The 22539-nt window shown below is 34.9% G+C and overlaps 1 protein-coding gene across 1 annotated transcript in view; it reads right to left on the reverse strand.

Moving 5' to 3' along the window:
- LOC124157332 (protein arginine N-methyltransferase 9-like) overlaps positions 1–22521 on the reverse strand; it is a 44355-nt gene extending 21834 nt beyond the window's left edge. The window contains exons 1-8 of the mRNA XM_046531969.1: positions 22223–22521; positions 22026–22152; positions 15417–15653; positions 13658–13825; positions 11568–11735; positions 7925–8227; positions 5779–6111; positions 2777–3040 (exon numbers count right to left, since the gene is read on the reverse strand). Of these exons, the coding sequence (XP_046387925.1) occupies positions 2777–3040; positions 5779–6111; positions 7925–8227; positions 11568–11735; positions 13658–13825; positions 15417–15653; positions 22026–22152; positions 22223–22388 (1766 nt within the window). The 5' untranslated portion in view covers positions 22389–22521. The remainder of the gene's footprint in view (positions 1–2776; positions 3041–5778; positions 6112–7924; positions 8228–11567; positions 11736–13657; positions 13826–15416; positions 15654–22025; positions 22153–22222) is intronic.
- Between the last annotated feature and the right edge of the window lie 18 nt (positions 22522–22539).

The raw sequence follows: 22539 nt of genomic DNA on the forward strand, positions 1-22539 counted from the left end.
GCAATGGTTTTAAATACTTTTTTAAAGGTATTGCACCTCTCATTAAAAGCAGGAGAAAGCCAACGTCAGCTTTCTCAACACCCTACCTTTTATAAATCTCCTATCAGGGTGCAAATGGTGTTATCTACCAGTTGTCTCTGTCAAATACAATAACTGGCCATTGCTTCAAATCTGGAATAATTCCTTATTGCCACCTCCTCTAAAACACCTCGTGTTGGCTGGCTGACAGGCCAAATTTCTGATCATGTTTGTAAAGCTGAGGTTGTCCCCGGAATCCATTTTACCCTTAAAATTTGACCTATCTAATTTCACAAACATTAGGAATTATGTGACTTATGGAGATATAATTGTGAGTGCTTAAGCCAATTTATTAATAATGTGAATTGTGAGTGCTTAAGCCAATTTATTAATAATGTGAATTTCAGCTGGTGACTGAATGCACAGGGAATGCAAAATGGAATTATAATAATATCTTATATTCTTATACCTATTTCATGTGAATTTATTACTCTCTTTCTTCATACCCTAGAAACTTCTTTTTCCAATTGCACTGCAAAACGCATTTTCCAAAATTTATGAAAAAATAGTCTACTCAAGATTTGTATCATTTTTAGATAAACATAACCTACTTTCTAGCAATCAACATGGGTTTACAAAAGGAAAATCCACAGTTACTGCTATTACTCATGCAATTGATAAAATACTGGTATCCATCGATAAGAGAAATGAAACTATGGCTTTATTCTATGATTTTACTAAAGCATTTGATCTTGTTAATCATGACCAGCTATTGATTAAACTTTATAGATTGGGCATTAGGGGTACCAAGCTCAGTTAATTTCAAATGAGATCAGTAAATGGTCAAAGGATAACTTTTTAATTATTAGCCCTAACAAAAGCAATTTAATGCACTTTAAGACTAGTGGCCCACCATCTGAAAGCATCAGTGTAAGTCTGAACAGTAAACCTATTGATCAAGTGGATAACTGTAAATTCTTAGGAATACATCTGGATTACAAAATGTCCTGGGCAGACCACATTGTGTACATCAGCAGCAAACTTAGTTCTACATGTTACTTGCTGCGACAACTCAGTTCCACAGTGGAAAGGAAAACTTTGATAAACCTATATTACAGTGACTTTTATTCACATGTTACCTACAGTGTAATTTTCTGGGGATCAACTTATAAATCCATTAAAATATTTTGTCTACAAAAACGGGCCATGAGAATAATTGCTCATAAAGGCTATAGGTCTCCCAGTAGACCAATATTTAAAGAATTGCTTGTACTACCTATTCCGTGTGTATATATATTGTTAACTGTTATGTATGTAAAGAATAACCTTAAAAATTTCACTTTGAATAACATTGTACATAGTCATTACACTAGGTCACAAAGTGATATTCATCACAATTTTGTACGCACCAGAGTTGCTAAAATGGGGCCCAAATAAATGGGCATCAAACTTTTTAACAAATTACCAACAGATATTAAAAATGTGAATAATTCTTATTTGTTTAAAGCCAAGTTGAAAAAACTACTTCTGTCTAAAATGTATTATTCAGTTGATGAATACTTTGACGATGCATTTCAACTCTTTATGTAAATATGCTAACAGGTAATTATTCCTGATTGATTTTATCTGTATTTTTCTGTATTTACATGTATTATTGACGTGCCTTATATCTTGTCCATTACTAATGTACTAGATGATTGGGCAAATAAAGATATTATTATTATTAAACAACTATATATGTGCAATTTTGTACATTTAATTAAGGTGAACCCCTAGAGCAAGGAGTACTTAATAATGAAAGGGGATATCTGACTCTTTCGTGCTGTTCTTCACCCAGTATGTTAACCCTGACACTAAGTTTTTTTTATTAACTCTTTAATATCAGGTTACTCTGATTTGCAAATCCCAAACCTTTAAACTTAGCCAACCATAAAAATGATAAATAAGCTATTTACTAAATTCCTAACTTTTATACGACTCATTACCACTAAAAGAGTATTTAAGGCAATTGAGGTAATTCATGATGATTAGAAATACATGCAAAAAGAGTGAACAAGTGAATGAATTATGAGTAAAGTATCCTGCGATGGGGACCCGATCCAAGAACCAGCAACTTCACAGCAGCACATCTTCCCCTCAATGGCCCAATTAATACTATGGCAAATTATGGTCAGCTTCAGGGGGAGTGAGTGCTCAGAATGCTACCACAACACTGTAAAATTTCCTCCAGAATGCAACTGTTATGTAGCAGCTCAGTGTGAGCATTCATTCATTTCCTGGAGTGGCCTTTTTGGCCGATACTTGCCTGAGCACTTGTGATTGATTGTGAGAGCAGAAACATAAGTTACAGATGGGGAATGCTATGTTGCTAGATTATGAAAACCCTTACATAGTGTCCATTCAATTTTTTCTATTCAGGGAGGCTGAGAATACACTACATATGTAGCAGTCCACTTCCATGGTGAGAGAGAGCTATGAGTGTTAACTCCCTCAGAATGCACATTATGCCAAATAGTAACACCAAAATTTCAACGATATATATATTTGACACAACATTTTAATTGCTTCCTCTATCATTGAATTTAAGAAATACCTAATTATTTGTAGTATCTAAGCATTAAACTAGTAGCCCATCCTCAGTCCTAATGTACTCAGCCATACTTTTCTATCAAAATACTTTTCAGACACAAACACTAGATCACTTATTCATACAAACAGAAAAAAAAGATAGCCACTGATAATTGTTAAAACATCATACCTTTCTGCTGCTCCCATCTTCATCAGAAACAGACCAAAGACAGGAAATGGACTCACATCAAGCACAGCTTCAACTTTCCCAAGTTTAGCAGCTTTCTCAGCAGCAGCTACCAGTCCCTTGATCCAATGGTTATTATTCAGGAGAGCTATGACATTTTCTGGCAGAAAAAGGTTTTCATTTAAAGGTGGAGAGCTGATTGTTGATGTAGAAAAGTTTTCCATTAGGCTATGCAGATCATTATCAGCTAGTTCTGCTTCAGATAACCTTCAATGTAAAACAATGATTTTGTCACACTGTGCTCTAGAGATGTCTTAAGTTGTATGCTATTCATTCACAACACTGCTCTCTGTATCAAATTAGTATGCATATGCCAGCAATTAAATCAACTATTACTAAAAATGTTTTTGCTACATGAGCATATCACTTAATAATAATATTTGATTAGGCCAGAAATTAATTACAGAAAACTCTTCTCATCACAAAATATTCATAATTACAAAGTGTAGTCACTGTCCTGACCACAAGGAGATCTTAACACATGGCATAATAAATGATGTTACAAAATTTTCATGATGTGAAACTATGAGCGTAAGTGCCGGTTGTAGCAATGCCAAAAAAAAATATAAAACATAATAACAAAGATCAACTTGCACAATGGTAAGCCAAACATCCACTGATCTCTCTTCTGCTCTGAGGAAAGTTATGGAATAATTGCTGCTATAATGCAACCGAAAATAAATGGCTCGTATGTATGAATTGAGCTGACCCTCCAATTGAATCAGCCCCCAAACTAAGTGTGGTAACCTTCTTGCCTTGCCACAGCTCAGGTAATGGAACGGAGGAGCAAGCACTAACGTGTTTAAGGCAAAACATCAGGAGCGATTCATTTGTATCATAATATGTACAACCGAAGGCCACTATTTCTATAACAATACATACTTCCTTTTTGTTTGCTTTGCATCATAATCTAGAATTACTGTGCATTATCACATTACTCTCATTGTTTCTTCAAATTGTCAACAAGAATTGTTAAATTAGAGCTATTAAAAGAAATGTTGTAATGGACTGAAAAAATATTCTTTTAAAGCCTACAAGTGATCTGGACATTTTTTATCTTTTTAAACCCTAGCATTATCCCCAATGCCTTGACTTCTAAACATCCCCTTCTATTTAGATTCAATAACCCACTTACAAATTCAAACAAGCAAATAAACAATGCAAAATTAAAACAAGAAACATGTAACTGGAACATGTGTATACACATTAATGCTCCTTGGTGCACCTAATGCACTTCCACCTCTTCAAAATACATATACCCCACTAGTTCACCATATTACGGTAACTGTATCCCGCAAATCCTCAGTACACAATTTCTTGGACTAACATTGACCCATACCAATCCTTGGGATGAACACAAAAACAAACTTCGTAGTAAGCTAAGCTCATTATGCTTTCTTATAAGAAGCATAAGGAGGACAGTAAGTCCTGAAGTACTGCTAGAAATTTACCATGGTGAATTTTATATGCAAGTGATGTTTAGCATCCTGTTTTGGGGTTCCTCTCCCCATGCACACATTATCTTCAAGATAGAAAAACGTGTAATAAGACTTATGTGCAACATTCCAGTGCATACACCATGTCTCCTGCTGTTTAAGAGACTTTGGTTACTGCCAATTCCTAGTGTTTATATGTATGCTGTTTGTGTGTCTGTCCAAAAAAATCTAGCCCAGAGAGAAATGGGTGGTGGAATCCACGTGGAGCCCACGTGGAATCCACGTTGAGTGGTGGATATTTGGTGGTGGTGGATATTTGGTGGTGGTGGATATTGAGTGGTTGGATCCACGTGGAATCCACGTTGATTTCAAGTGGATTTGTGGTGATTATCATAAAATGTTAAACAGAATTTCTTATTTGTGGAACTTAACTCTCTGGTGACATTGCGTCATTTATCATCCTGAAACCACGCTAGTTATGTGAAAATGTATCGCACATTCTATTTTTATATAATTCGTGGAAAGGCAGCCATGAGAGCACATGAAAAATCGTAGACACATATATAGAAGGTTTAGATATAGAGTGGTTGAGGTTTTAATGGTTTTAGGACAGCACCAACTGCTGTTTTAATTTTTCCACCAAATTTCCACGTGGGTTACACGTTGATTCCACGACCAAAAACACGTGGTATCCACGTTAATTTTCCACGTGGGTTCCACGTGGATTCCACCACCCATTTCTCACTGGGAGTAGACTATGTGACAAATGTTAGGATTCATAACTATAATACCAGAAGGCATAAGGATTTTCACGCAAATTTTGTTAGGACTACTATTGCAAAGCATGGACCAATGTCCATGGGGTTAAATATTTACAATCATTTACCCCAGGACCTCAAAATTAAGATAGGTACCGCAGTATTTAGGAAAAAGGCGTTGAACTTTTTCCGCTCCAAAATGTTTTACTCTTTAAAAGAATTTTTTTATTCAAATTTTTAAAGGAGTGGAATGAGTGATTAATTTTAGTTATATATACCATTTTTTAATATGTATTTTACCATGTATGTACCCTGTATTTCATATTATCTTGCACATGCACTTTGTGTAATTCATTGATGGGCCTTACATTGATGCATAATGCTGTTATCAATCTCTGGGCAAATAAATAAATAAATTACACCATTCTTCCTAATGTCATACCCATTTCACTATTCTTATTCCTGCCATAAAACAAGCATTAATTATACTTTTACTTCACACTACTTATGGAAAAACATCGGGAGCAATGATGTGTACAATTGAACCTCACTATATTTATCACAATACTCCCTTTTTGTTAGTTTCGCATTTTCAACCAAAACTTTTGTCCACTATAAGTTACTCTAATTGTTTCTTCATGTTGTCAACAAGAATTGTGACAATTTACTTTTTAATCCAAAAGCAATGAGTAATATGTGAATTATTTTCTCAAAGGAGAGTTATCAGAATAAATTTAACATTCACAGTTACCTTCCTCTGTTTTCAACAATCTTTGCAGAAACTGCCAATTTCTTTCCAGAATTTGAAACTGTATATTCAATAGTCTGGCCTTCAGTGACCATAAGTGGAGGGCAAAGAGGAAAAACAGCTTGCTCCCAACATGAACCTTTCCCGGGAGCAGTGACTAATTTTATATCCTCATCAACATCCAAGATGAACCAAGCTGCAACTGCATCTATTCTGCCCGATGACGAAGCAGTAACTGTCAGTCTCTCAGATGGGAAGGATCCATGTAATCGGGCCTCAATTTCTTCTGGATCATTGAAGTTGACATAGGTGGCTTCTTCAGCCTCTCCTAAATACCTTGAGAAAGAAAGGAGCATTTGAAAATGAAAAAAAAATTCTAGATCAATATCCATCATTCCACCTTTTTTAATTCATAAGATTTGCCTCCAAGTCATGAAATTATGGCATCTGAAACAGTTATGGCTGTTAGGCCTACAATATGGATGCCCTCTTATTTCATTGTTCATTCAGGCACTGATTTGTTAACCAGAAAATATTCTCTGGTGCATTCTGCAAAAGACTGACTCTCTTAAATCAGAAACTAGTACAGATGAGCACATCCAGTGGATCTGTATTATTTACAACAGACCCCCACTTTGCAATGGGTTTGACTAATTATGGATTTGGCATACGATGCATGGTGATTTGTATAAGCTTTTGAAATTCAAATTTTACCGATTTTGTTCCCACAAGCACAATAAATTTTGTACTTTTACGTCTTATTTGTAAACAAATATAATTTTTAACAAGGCAAAATAAACACACATTGAAGCACTTTAAGCTAATTTTTCTCATGGGAATACAGCAGACTCCTAATTATCGGGCAGCAGATCTTCTGGGTTGGGAATTAATCGTGCATTACTTTCACACTCCTTCAATTTTTTCTGTGACCTTCAAAAAATATCAAATTGAACAAAAAAGCTCTTTGATTATTGCATACTAATGAAAGGCTATGATGGGCTCATTATTTGTATTAGAATTTCTTTTGTACAAGGGATTAGTTATTTACTTGATGATAAGGAATGTTTCAAGTTTACTCGGACGTCTGCTCTAGCATTGCAAACGACGATGAGCGGCAGGAAAAAACTCTTCATTAAATTTAGAAGATTCTTTTAATTAAGTAAAGTAATTTCCTATTTATTTATTATTTAAGCCTGTCATATTAATTTGAAACTTATCCACCCTACAACTTTGAAGCATGAACTGATACTTGGTTTCACAGGTCGGCATTTTCGCTCTGCTTTCCAGTCTTTTCTGTATTTCTTATGTTAGCGTTGTTCCTTGTCTTTTGCTGCTGTCAACAAAGTTTGGGTGACCTCTTCCATGAATCTTTTGAGAGTATGGGTTATGAAAGGAATATTTAACTTCAAACTTGAACGTTGATCAAATGACATTTGAATTTCCACAGCGGTAAGGACAGATAAAACTGGAGGTACTGTGGTATCTCCCCAATTTTCATCAGTGGGTAGTCCTCTGCGTTGAAATTAAAATCTGACAATTAAAAAAATGAACCATATGTGTGTCCTTGCGTGCTTCTAATACTTTTTCCACCTCACTCTCACTTCCTCACCCTCATCAGCTATTATAGGAAGCAGTACATTGCCAGGAAGACCAAAAATTCCAATCCTTTGAATAACTGGATATGTGACTGGTTTCAGCTCTTCCTGCAGGGTTCGCAACCAGTTTATGAGCCTCCACAAATTTACAGCATCATCATGCATGAAATGGTCCTGCTTCACTGAAGACCAGACGGGCGTACAAACATTTTGAATGAAAATAATTATATAAAGAATGCAATTAATGAGTCAGGGAAGCAATATAAAATAACAGAATATGCAAATAAATAATAATACATTGTTCGATTCATGTAAATTACACAAATTACAAGAAGTTTAAGTGAAAGTTTGGATTTGGAAAGTTAAGTTTGGAAAGTTTGGTTTCTCTTTATTTGTGCCACATCTCCCCATAATTAGCCCAGATAATCAGGAGTTTGCTGATTCAACATGAGATGGAATTGGCTTTACGATCAGCCCTCTGGACCTGATAAATATCGCAAAGTGTCAACTGCATTTGAATTCTAATAAATTCTTCTCAGTTGAATTCTTCTTACCTGAATCCTCCGGGTAAATGATCCAAATCTTCGCCATCATATATATCCCCTATCTCACAGTCACCAGCATAATTGGCTATTACTGTTTCTGGAAATTTCAGATGCTGTCGCACAAAAGCCGCGGAGTGTAAGTGATAACGAAGAGAGAGGCTGTGGCATTCAATTGCAGCAAGGCATACAGAAGCACCAAATGGGATGACAATTCCATGGCCAACTGCTGAGGAGCTACTAGGTTCATACCTCCAAAAACACTGATTCCACATTTTACCTTCCGTATGCTTTGATGGCAATAAATCTTCACTACTGTAATAGGAATTCACAACATAAATCAATTAAAAGTGAGCAATTAAACTATATCACCATAAATTATACAGGATATTCCCCAATTAATGCATGCAAACAGAGTGACAAAAAAATGGGGCATCACTCACATATGGTACAGTTAGAGGACATAAGTACTTTTTGTTCCCTCCTTAAATTTAATTAATGGACACATGAAAAACCTTCCACAGTGAAGTTAACTATTTAATTCACTTCAAACTCCTAGAAAGGATTGAAAATTTCATTAAAAAGTTTGCAACAAGATAGCAACTGTAGAAATTAAGGTATGTATTGAGAATGAAAAATTTGAAACTCTAATAATTATGTACAGAAGGCATTTGTTACTACGAAGTTTTCATTATTATGAACTACAACAATGCATGTATTATACAGGTTCATGTTATTGATGAATAATGCAGTTATTCTTATTATTTTTATTCAGATAATTCTTCGTGGAATTATATGATGTGTGTCTTACCATGGAGTCTTCTTTAAATGCAGGAATATTTTAAAAATGTACAAATATCCCATTTAACTCTTGAATCTGGCAAAAAATCGTAAATTACTTCAATTAGTGCATGGACAGAATTCAATTTACTTCACCCATTACTCTTTGGCTTAAATGTGGTTATGTATAATTTTCTCATTGGTCAAGTGATTGACACTTCCTAAGTGCGATCTGCTATCTCAACGATTTACTGATTAGTCAACTTTAAAGGGGAAGAGGCAATCCTACATTGTGCCATCAGAACCATAACTGTGCTCCAGCAGTCTCAACACTGAAAATCCGAAAAGGGGTGGTATGGTAAACTATCTTTTGATAGAGAAAATGGTACTCAGACCATGATAATGACAATGCTGTATTCTTCTCTTTGAGATGCAGGCACCCTAACTCCTGTTGTTGGGGAGCTTCTCCGGGGCACTTAACGTAATGAAAAAGAGAAATGAAATGGAATAAATGTTCCAAAATTTGAATTTGGTTTGAATTCGAATTTTGAAATCATGATTAAAGTTGCACAATCACCAGGCCCATAGCACCTGAAGGAGTTTGGTATCTCAAAGAACTGCTGTCCAGTGTTACCTGGTTTGAACTATTTGTTCATAAACACGGAAGAATATTTTAGAATTTTCTTTACTGAATTTATGGGATTCTTGGAGATGTGTTTCCTTAAGAAATGCTATCAGAACAACAAAAAAAGTAAGCATAAAAATAATTGGTTAACCCCATAGTTAGAGATCATAAGAAATAAAATTATATCCTTACACAGATCTTATAAGGTACACTGTGACGAAGATGACAGAAAGCTACTGTTACAGTTATGTAAGGAATATAATACACGTATCGTAAGAGCAAAAATTTTTTCCAACGACACAGCCATAAACAATTCTTGAAATGAAATTGGGGCAATGTGGAAAATAATTAATAAAGAAACAGGGAAAATTAAGGGCTCTCTGAATCAGTCAATATCACTGGATGCTTTCAACAAATTCTTTATAGAATGAAAGAATAACCCTCAGAAATATTGTCCAATCACTATGACACCAGTCTTGGGCAAAGATTATGAAGCTCTGATCAAATCTCAACTATGTATATCTTTACCTAGAAAACAACAGTCTGCTCTCCTCTTCTCAATATGGTTTTCGTTTAGGAAAAACTGCCACTAAGGCTTTGGAAATGGTTGTTAATAAAATCATAAGCTCTCTAGAAGAACAATCAAACCTTCTGCTAACTCTCTGTGACCTTTCCAAGGCCTGTGATTGTGTCCATCACCCTTTACTTCTAAAGAAACTGGAATTCTACGGAATCTATGGTTTAGAACTCACACTTTTCCAGTCATATCTCTATGGTAGAACACAATGCGTCGATATGGATGGCTAAAAATCTTCTTAAATTAGAATTCAATATGTCCTGGGACCATTGCTTTTTTTAATAATGATAAATTAACTCCCCAACAACCTCCCATAAGACTCAATCCTGTATGCTGACGATACAACAATATTGCACAACTGCAAAAAAAGATCAGATGCCAATAGCCTTCTTCACAGCAATCTAAATACAGCCACAGAATGGTTTAAAACTAATGGTTTTTCACTAAATAACGACAAAACGCAAAACCTCGTCTGTAGCCTAAAATCCCAAATGCATGAGGTGCACACAGTAAAACTATTAGGATTTCACCTAGACTCAAAATTCAACTGGACAGCACACATTTCAGAGATCGAAAAAAAAAATGTCACTGTATGTACTGAGAAAGCTAAGATTTCTAATGCCACCAGAACATCTTAGGTCCATTTACTATACTCTTTTCAACACTCACTTGAGTCATGGGCTTGAAATCAGTTTTTCTCTTACAGAAAAAAACTATGAGAATAATAACTCATTCTCCCTCTACTGAACATTGTAGGCGACTATTCAGGAAACTGAATATACTGACTGTCTACAGTCTGTATGTACATAGAGCACTTTTGCACATGAAAGATAACCTTCAGTATTTTGCAATAAGATCAAACATACATGACCATGACACTCGAAGAAATAATCACCTCTTTGCAGGTCTTAAGAGACTAAAAATAACACAAAATTCTATTTCAAACATGGGCCCAAAGCTCTTTAATCATTTACCTGAGTCTGCAAGAGGAAGCAGTACTACAAAATTCAACTCTGTGGTACACTCTTGGCTGGCATCAAAATCGTTATACTCCGTGAATGAGTTTTTCACTCATGCAGCAGACATGGTTTTCTGAACTATCCTGTACTTTATTTAAGTTGTAAATAGTAATTATATGTTTGTATGTCTAGCGAAGTGATGAGGTCAATTGCAAACCAATTACTTAATGACCAATAAACCTATTATCATTATGTAAACACTCCTATGTAAGCCTGCCTTATTTGTGTAATGGCTGCTTGCTCCAGACACATTCACATCTTCTTAAGATAGATCTACTCCACACCAAAACAACTAACACCCCTAGCCCTATGATCAGTATTTGACATCAAGTTACGTTCCTTCCTACCTACTGATGCAACCTTTAACCCAAGCCGTCTCCATTCTGCCCATTTCCATCTGTAACTGTAAATATATATGATACCTGATGAAATGCCAATAAAAAATACTGCTACATAGAACTGTGTTGAAACCATGGCCGGTTTATTAACCTTATTATTTGGATAACCTTATTAATTCGATTAATAAAAAACTATAAAACATATATTCAGGAATAAAAAAAGTTAATTTTCTTTACAAATATGAAAAGATTACACAAAGTTAAGCCTGAAAATGTTACTTAATAGAAATGAAGAAAAAAAATGCAAATTAGGCACCTTGTTTCCCCTAACTCTTCTTTTCCTGGTGGATTTTGAGTCTTTTTATTGGATAAAAATGCTTTGCATGGAGGTAACAATAGCCTTTTCCAAGCATCTGACAAAATCGTCAAAACATGCTCACCAAGCAATCCACAGTCCATTGTTTCGGTGACAACTAGGGACAACCTATCCAATGTGATTCAAAAGAAAAAAAAACCAATGTAATATTTCAACAAGACAAATCACAGCCAATGAATACTGTAAAAGAGAATTACAGGCCAAATTTTTCAATCTGTGGATATGTATTAATCAACTCAACCCAAACTCTTTTATTGCAAAATGCCTGGAAGACATTTTTCTTTCATTTTGTCATCAATTATGATGCAAATGTACATCTACTGGAGTTCAAACAATCCAAACTTGACGAGAATTTGCATCTTCCCCATTGAATTTATGCAGCCATGTATGCCCAATAGATTTTTTTGGCCCATTAATTATTAAGTCCATTCAGGGCAGACCAAATCAATTGAACAAATTCTTCCTTTCTGCATATCCCAGAAACTCTCCTGGCCAAGACCGATTCATGGTAGTGACCTTTACTCAGCTCCCTCGTTAAGTGTAAATCATTATTGACCAAAAATCAAATAAGATAGAATCATACTTGAGATAAGTATACAAACCATGTCCTTCACTGAATGAAAGTATGTACTATAAAAAATATGTTACAGTTCCCCATTGAAATATGCTCATACAAGATATTTAGCAGAGCAGGTAGGCTCTGATATAGTAATAATGACATAATTATTTGGCCATCACTTCTATATCGGCTTTTTCTTCAAATTTATACATATTCACAAGGCATGCAAAAGGCCATTGTAAATTCAATAGGAATGTCAGATAAAAATTGCATGAAAAGTGATAAGAAAGCTATCAGCAGGTCTACTGAAAAAGTGAAATTTTACATTTTTATCTATGCAAATCACTTTGAAATCACTTTATATAATCTAATTCTCCAATTCTATTCCATTTCATACCACTCACCCAAGGCTAAGCTACAGGCATCTGAATGACAGATGTTCAGTGCAGGCCAGTTCCCTTGCCCGAGCCACTTTGCACCACAAAGATTTTTGCCTTAGGATGCCCATAGGCTTCACCCATCAATAGAAACTGCAGCCCCTGGATCAACAGCCAAGTGCTCTACCCTACAGCCTACCACGATCCCCTTTTAAGAAGTATTCAAGAGTTTTTCTTCAATGTTAATGAATTTCTTGGATAATTTTCTAATTAAAATGGTACCAAAGTCATGAATATTAATGAAAAGAACTGTCCAGTGAAAGATCCACGATAGGAACAAGGGGGGGACAAGGTGACGTTAGTTTCAAGGTGACAGGCGACGTTAGCTTCTTAACGTGAACTTATATTCTTGATAGAAGACACTGGTTATAGGAAAAATGAATAATATGGTTTCAACTCAGATAGATTAACACTTCATTTAAAGAACATCACAAAAGAAGGATACTGTTGCTGAGAGTACATAAACAATTGTTTGGTCGCCAACCAACGAGGACATAACATCAGCGATAAAGAAGTAAACATAATACACAGCTGAAAATTACAAATAACAACAAGTAACCTCCCAGCAGCACAGGGGGTCAGAACCAGATTACCTTTCTATATGTGTAATTTGGACACCAAAGGAGGGTGCTGAAGCCCCCTACCCTCTCTGAATTTGCCACTGGATTGTAACAAACCAAAAGTGCATAAAATCGTCCCTAACTTTAGGGCTAATTTGTGTTTCAATTTGCTAAAATAGGTAAATATGTTGAAAAATGTAACAAATACTTTTGTACAATGTGGCAACCCCCCAAAAATTCAATTTTATCTAGTGTAGGTTTCGACCCAATGGGGGAGGAGGGGCTTATGGCCCACTTAGCCCCCCGCATAGAACTGTCTACAGATAAATGAGTTTCTTAAAATTCACCCATTGAATTTTTTGGGTAATCCATATAATAATTCAATGAAAAAGTTTTGCAAAAAAATCAGAAAGCATAAAAAAGATAATTCATAATTATCAGAAGAAACAAAATTTTGGGAACTTATTAACTTACCTTTCAGGTATATCACTTGGAATTTGAAGATTATACGAAGATTTATTATATAAATTAATTTTTCTAGAAAAATTGTTTCTTTTGATGACGTCTTCTGCTATTTGATGCATTGTCGCAGACATTTCACAACTATAAACATTTTGAGCTCCTGCTTTAGCAGCAAACATACTGAAAATTTAATAATTCGTAATTACCACTAAGTTAAAAATCATGAGAATCAAAGCACAAATATATTACATAAAAGTCAATATGTCTCAAGCATTATATTGTTACTATTAGGTCTTTTCTTTTTTTTCTTGGTTTTGTCAGGAATTAGACAGTTACAGAAAGCCTCTACCAGGAATGATCAAAACATGCCCTTTTAGGATTTATCTACAATAGGACAAAGCTGTTAGAAATGAGCCAAATGACATAAGATGGAAACCATAAGAAATTGCTTGTTTCCAATGGGAGACGTAAGCTGTAAGAAAGAAATTCAAAATAAGGCACAAATGGAAACAGTTGAGTTCTTATGTCTCGTCTGGCACTCAAGAGTTATCTTTTCATCACATTTTTTCGAGCAACATTGAAGTTTACCTCATCACTTTTTGCAAAATGTATTCTTCCACATTCTCAATGTTTTTATTATACACACTATAAAACTATGTACCTAATTTTTCAATGTTTTTACCAAAATCAAGTGACTTAATACAAATATTTTTGGTGTTACCTACTTAGAATGTTTAATTTTATTTACTCTTTAGCGGTAGTTAATATCAAACTACTGATATCATTACCAGAAAATACAATGTTTCAGTTAAATGTAAGCATAATATTCACTTGGATTTTTTTAATTGCGTGTAGTTTGCCATGTTTTCCTTAAGTTTACATTTCTTGAACACACAACTAAGGTCAACTGAATGACTAACCACTCACTTCTGGTTTGGCAAGACACTTCACTGGCAGATGTCACGCTCAATATGACCTCTGATTGGCTAACTGTAAGCTGTAAGACACAAGGATGAACTATGACAGTCTTTCTTACAGCTTATGTCAATGGTAGAATAGCATTTTGGCTCTCTTATGTTTCATTTAAGACCATCCTTTATTCTTCTATACAATTTACCGATTCAGTTCAGGGATAAAAATGTAGATAATTTAACATGGAAGAAAAGAACTGCTAGATAACTTATATCATTCCCTTGCACACTTTATACCCTTCATATTTTCAGAAAGATGAGCACTCTGTGGTGAACCAGAGACTTAGCCAAGTCTCCAGTTGAATAATCTCAAGTTGATAATTTGAACCACATCCATCTGAACATTTCTCACTTAAATGGCGACTCGCCCCGTGTGTTTTGGGGGCCTTCTAAGGTTCTGTTGAAATTTACATTACGAAAAAACACCATATGCATTTCAGCAGTATTAGTTTCAAATTTATGAATTCATAGATCCTATGGTAAAATACTTTTAGAGCTATGACCATTTTTAAGACTGATCTGCTCCTTTTTTCTGGTCTTGTAGAACTTAGAAGAATTGCAAAAGGCATTTCATGAGTAAGGCTTGATTGTCATCAGAGTGACAGCTCATTATAATTGGTATATTAAAATAAATTTTGAAATAAAATTTTTTAGGAACATATGGGAGTTAGAAGAGAGTAGTTGTGAGAATAGACTGATGTTGTAGAGAATTGAAAAATACTAAAAATTGCAAAAACATTTTGAAAGTGAATATTTTACTAATAATGAATTGCAGTGGATACCACTGAGCATGTATTTACCTCAAAATTCCAGTACCAGTACCAATGTCAAGCACATTATCAAACTTTTGTTGGACTTTCTTGAATATTGCCTCTCTGAAGGCTTCATTACGAAGTCTATCATTCAGCATCCTGAAGTGCCATCTTTCGACAACTAAATTAGACACAGTCTGCAAGTTCCGACGGGCAGGGAGGAATTCAGGATCTACCATCAAAGCCTTCCTGAAGTAATGAGATGCTTCACGAACATGTCCTAGCCTGGAAATAAGTGGAATTATTTATAAAAGTAACAGAAGCAGGCGTAATATAGTGGAATGACATCCTGTAAGTATTAAAACATTAGAGAGATGGCACTTTTCCACAGGTTTATTGAGAGTACGATGCATTTCGACCACTAGGTCATTATCAAGTACAAACTTTGTACTTGATAATGACCTAATGGTCGAAACGCGTCATACTCTCAATAAACCCTGTGAAAAGTGCCATCTCTCTATTCTTTTGATATTTACAAAATAATTTATAACAAAATCAGGATTAGTCTATACAGGAAAATACTTAAGGAAAAAAATTCATGGAGAGTTCTTGGTCTTCAAAACCTTATTACAGACTTCATCACTTCCAACCCTTATAAGCACTTACCAGAGTTACAACCCATCTGAAGTGTAAAGGTGACAATTAATGTTCAACTAGGAGTCTACACAGTCTACTAAGTCTAGTACTACACAGTGAAAAAATAAGTTACCAGTATTTTTTAAAAATAAAACCTAGTTCCATATAGGAGAAATTCTTAATATGTTTTGTACCAATGGAATGCGTTGAACCCAGATGATGAAAAGAGAGAATTCTCCAAAATATTAAAAGACAAAATTTAGCTGCAAGGCTGAGAACCTTGATCACAACTATATCCTGGGAGATACCCTATTGGAAATTTCTTATAAGAAAATTTCCTATCAGAAATTGGGCATTTTTCTTATAAGAAAATTTCTTATAAGAATTCTTCTTATAAGAAAATTCTTATAAGAATTTTTCTATAAGAAAATTTCTTATCAGAATTTGGGCATTTTTCTTATAAGAAATTTTCTTATAAGAATTTTTCTTATAAGAAAATTTCTTATCAAAAGTATCAATTACAAAATGTTATTTATTAGAAATTTTCTCATGGAAATATTTATTATAAATATCATATCATCATGCTTAAAACACTTGTGCAAACTTCTATAAAAAGCTACATGAGATTTACATCCCTCCTGAGAGTACAAAGTTAGCATTATACCTAATTTTTTCCAAATGAAGGTGCCTATATCTGGTACACAGCAAACCTAATGATTTCCCATGTACCAAATGTAATGTCTATCTTTAGTGTGCATCAAGCAAGGACATTCAAGTTCTGTAAAGTTCACCTGACTGGCCAGACAATGCGAGATACCATAGAGGTCCTTCAGGTCATGGGTTCTGCATAGGGTTAACGCCCCCCACATTTTAAAACTAAAAAACTAAAAGCAATGAAACCAACGATATCCTGGAATGATGGACTGATAATAGAATATGGCTTTGGCAATCACTACGCAATGAAATATAAAGGAATTGCAATATGGAATGATTTAACCTGGAAAATTGAAGAAGCAAATGAAATAAAATTCAAGTTCGACTTGTGATACTTCAAGAAATTATTTGGGAAGGAAAAGGAAAAATTGATAAATCGAATACATAGGAGAAATGTTTATTTAAGATACCAGAGAGAATGACCTCTACATGCAGATTTGGATAGATAATGAAAGAAATAAATAAAGTAAAATGGAATTTGATGCCATTTGGAGAAAAGGATAGGTAGAATATGGCTAACAATTAGTGCAAGATTTAGGGAAATTAATAGGAATCCCAGAAACACTGATTGAGAATAATAGTTGATGTATTTTCCATAAAATAATAATTGTGCAGATGTCATTTAGGTTTACTCATACAAATTCATTCTCTCCAGAGACGACTAAATCACTCACTTTGTCCATTGAAACACTGTTTTCATTAAAACTTCCACTTATGTTAGATATGTCACAATCTGAAAAATATACAAGTCTATCTAAATTAACGATGAAAAGTTTAAAATTCCACGAAACTGTTTGTTTAAGGTGACATGATTTTAGGAATGCCAGTTTTGTAAGACTTACCAAATGAGGTCAATGCCTTATTTTTGTTAGAAGCACACGACTTATTTCATTAAACAGGTCACACAAAAACATGGTGAATGATTAACATATAAAAGCAATACCTAGCAACCTAACAACCTAACAAGGTTTCCATGGCAACCGTATCCTGCAACGTATGCAATCGTAGTATACATCGTGCTTATTTCTTGGCCCATATCAAACTTCCATCGGTTAAGTAATCTATAGACTCGAAACAGACAGATTTTATAAGTGTACAATTTTTCGTGTGCTCTTAGGGATATATATTAACAAGTCTCATAAGAAGAAGCCTCAACTTCTTGGAACCATTTATGTCAAATACCATGCTGAAAACGCTAATAAATTAGCAGAACATTACTTAACAAAGAGTTATACATTATTTCCAAATAATCTTATAAGAATTTCTTAAATAATTATAAATTGCCAACATAAGTTATGGTGACTTAAATGCATGCCGGATAAAAACCTGAAAGTTATGTGACCTGCGCAACATTCTTATAGAATGCTATAAGAAATGCAAAGTTCTTATAAGAATTTCTGTAAGACTTATAGAATCCTATAAGAATTTCTGTAAGACTTATAGAATCCTATAAGAATTCTGTAAGACTTGTAGAATCCTATCAGAATTCTGTAAGACTTATAGATATCTATAAGTCTTACAGAATTCTTATAAGAATTTCTGTAAGACTTATAAGAAATTTCCAATAGGGTATATGTGTCTTTCCAAAACAATAAATTTCAATGTTTCATTTTCCATGTTGAAATGAAAGTTTCTTTACAAGGAAAATTGAACTCCTTGCTTCTTACAGAAAAAAATGACCCCACGTACAAAATTACTCCGCTCTGTATTGTAATCACTAGAAATGATTCAAACCCATTGATCATATACCACAGACATCAAAGGAGCCCACTGAAGGAATTTGAGAGCAGAAATGGTATTTGAGGATCCAGACAGGTTCTCAAGTACTCATACATTTGCTAGGATCATACACCCCCAGGGAGGATGACTAGTGCAAGTTGTATCCTAGAAATAAATTAAGGGGGAATAAAATAGTTCGCCACTAAAATTGTGAGTTGTTTGAAGCATTGTTTAAGCATCTTGTCCATGTGTTAAGTCCATGCTTAATTGGCCATTTAACCCGAATCACTGACAATTGGTAAACCAACATTTTCAAGGCCTAAGCAATTACCATTGCCTATTATTCTTTCCTTCATATTTACCTCCCACAATGCAGTATTTCTTCATGAATTTTTTGCTGTCAGTTATGTACATATTTCCCCTCATTTTAAAGTTGCTCAGAAAATAATAACACAGTTTCTTTCCAATATTAAATATACTTTGCCATGGCCAAGATGACAATCACTCGTTCAGTGATTCAACCCCTAGGTTGGTTCGGATAGGTAACGGTAGAACTGACCCCAGACAAAGCCAAAAGCATACTAATTCACACATTCAGGGTAAGGGGACCAGTTCCTTAGACCATCCAGTACCCTAGACCATCTTGAAATTTACAAGTGGGATGTACAAAAGCTTCTGCCCAGATGTGAACCCATGACCCTTTGGTCAGCAGCCAGCTCTCGACCTGCTAGTCTACCACGCTCCAAAAAAGGAAATAATTCCACAGCTTGCTTTTTATGAAAGAATGAATTCATATGAGCACTGAGAACAACAAACCATGTGAAGCTGAAGCAAAGAGTAGCTAAGAAGCAATAATCTGCACGGCAAAAGTATGTGACATCAACTTATCTGCGAAAGGACTGTCAACTATTTGCCCCTAATAGCTTGAGAAGTAGGTGACAGATTGAGAAATATGAGCTTCATTATTTTTCAAACAATTGCAATCAGCAATTTTTAAAATAGGTGAACAAAACCACCCTAGAAACTGCCATATAAATTAAAGGCTAACATTTAGTGGGAGTGTGAGCCTTATTAAAATTTTATTCAAGGTTAGACAGTTTTTGTGGAATTATCATCATACATTTTACGGAGGGAAAGACTAGAGATAGAAAATCTGGAACATTAACAACAAGAAGGAACTGAAATCAAGGCAAAGAAGAGATTCTCCATAGGGAAGAGACTTCCCATTTTTGAAAGTTTTATTCCATCCTTCATTGCCGCCACAGAGCAATATCAATCTTTCATATCGATTCCAGTTATTAATAAAAGGACCAATTTCTACTTGGAGGCCTGAACAGTGTTTGGCTACTTTTTGTCGGTAATGTAATGTAAATGGTGAAAAAAATATTAAAAAGCAAAACTTAAAGATACCGTACTTTTCCTAATCAAGTCCCCCTCTGAATATATCCCCCCCCCCCCCCCCTAATTCTGAGGCTTCAGTTTTGGGAAAAGTTAAAAAAATGCATTTGAATATAGTCCTCCCCTTTACTTTTTCCATGGGCATTTTTGGAAAAAAGGGGGGGCTATATTCAGACTTATACGGTACTTTATAGGACTAAGATGTTAATATGCCATTGGCAGGAAAACACCTTATTAACGGGTTATAGATATTCTTTAAAAATTCTAATCTCTGGATTCATAAGTATGTGCTTGAATTAAAAAAAAAACTTTCATCAAGAAGACATGATACAATAGTCCCAAGAGACTCAAAATCTCTTAACATACAAGAAAATAGTCTGTTTTAATAAAGAAGTTGAATCTCAAAATGGCAGTTTAGCATTATCATTCCAGCTGAATCAAACTGATGATCCCCCTCAATGATCTTTCACAATCACCAAAATAATTTAAATTAAGAAGACTGATAATTACAAACAACACAATCACTATAAGCAACCAAGAAACTCTTTATCCTTGTTTCTTTGGTAAGGTGATAATAATTAAATAAAAGAGAAATACTGAGTCAGGCTCTTTATTATAAATACTTTACAGTTTCAATTAACATCATTTTAGACAGATTACAACGTAATTGTGATTGACAAAAATTACATAATGGGTAAAAGTGAAACATGTGAAGAAATTTTAATACAACATATCATTGGCATGTGACGATTTCATGACCATCTTTCTGACCAACAGAATGTTTTCATGCTGCCATGTTTAAGAGGACTATGCAAATGGCAACCACCCAGATGCAATAAATACATTCCACATTATTAGCTGGTCTCCTACTGAAAAATGCTATTCACTAATGAAAGACCAACCTTAATAATCAATAAGCATAGGTATTATGCAACACTTACATTCAAGGCCATAGGCATTATGCTTTTGGAAGATCATTTCAAGGGGTCCCCTTATGACTGTTTCTCCCATATCTTTCGAGAGGTTCAAACCCCTTCACTGGTGGTTTTGGCCCTGGCTTTATCTGATAAGGTATAGATAATGGTAGATGAAAAATAGTACTTCTTCCGAGATGAGAACAACCATCATTATCCAGATACAAAAATATCTAAGATAAAAATGCTTAAAAAAACACCAGACCTAGAAAATAACTTCTCAGTGGTGCACTATTTGGAATATGTAAATTATAGGCATATCTCAGACATTTAGAAATGGGTACAACAATTTATGAGGCAGGGAATTTTAAATAATGCATAGACTCCAAACTCGAACACCACTAAAACCCTAACACTATAAGGCAACAGCGGAAAAGGTTTTTATTTCTTTGTCCATTTTCACACATGAAAATCTTATTTGGTCATTTCCCTCGATCTCATTTTGGAACCAGAAAATAACAAATTTGTCCACTGCATTAAACAAACTCAGTGGTACACTGAAAGAGTAAATTTCTTTGCGGGTGGATAGATGCATGGAACTTCCAAACATAGCCTTAGCTTTAACACTGTTAACTACAAGGGGAGTGTCTGAAATACTGAACTGTGAATTGGTTTCACCATTGGAATGCCAATACACCACAGGATACCCCAAAATGACTCCTACAAGGGTAGAAATACTCCAATCACCTTCGACCTCAACAATCGTGGTCTCGGACCCTTTTAATAAGCATCCATCCAGCTGTGCAATAACTTTTCTCAGCATATATATTATTCTGGATAAGGTTGTCTCAGTAACCAGACAAGGAGTCAGATTATAAGGTGCAATATCGATAAAAAATCTCTTTAGTGTGCCAGAAATCACGCCATGAAGTATTTCAAACACCCTATCAAAATTTATGACAAAAACATCATCGGCTAAAGATATTGAAACAATACGATCGCCAATGACATTCTTCTCCTTCAAAGAGGTCAACAGTGAAACAATGGATTGAGTAGGTACCATGCAAACGTCCCACAAATATGCTGGTTTAATACCACAGTTGACTGCTTCGATGTAATACCGTATTGTAAACCAGTACTTTTTCCGATGTCTGCCTAAATTTTCAAGAAGTGCATCGTCCCATATTTTGCTTTGACCGCTTGTGCCTGTCTCATCACGGCAACTGCTTTCCATTTGCGACCATTAACACCGAAACTATAAAGTTACAGAACTTGCCTGTATAAATGGGCGCCAAGGTTGTTCAGGATATTTTCACAGTCTGGGAAAACTTCTAAAGCTTGCTCATAGCAATGAAACAAATCTTTGTAGCGTTTCTGGCTCTCCAATTCGGTACTCCATGAGCCTAGAATTTAAGGGATTAAATGATTCACTTAGCATTTATGAGTCCGCATGGATGATAAGTGAATACTCACATAAAGCGGAAGAGAATATCGATTTTAAATCCTCTTTCCAATCCGGGCAAAGGCTCAATGCAACAAGAAAATGCGCAAATGCTCGACCGGGATTGTTTTTGCTGAGGTAAGACTCGGCTTGAGACCGCGAATTATTGGCGACTTCCAACCTTGCCTCCGGTTTCATGATGAATTTGCAATAGGAACACTCAAGGGTGCATTTTTGTAGCACCTCGCCCTAAATTCAACGCAAGTCTGCCACAAGATTTTAAAAAATCTAATATTTCTCAGTTCAAAATGAAACGCTTTGACATCCCCATACAGTGTATTTTTCGTTT

Source organism: Ischnura elegans, chromosome 4, assembly GCF_921293095.1.
Source record: "Ischnura elegans chromosome 4, ioIscEleg1.1, whole genome shotgun sequence".
In the NCBI taxonomy this organism is placed as follows: Eukaryota; Metazoa; Arthropoda; class Insecta; order Odonata; family Coenagrionidae; genus Ischnura; species Ischnura elegans.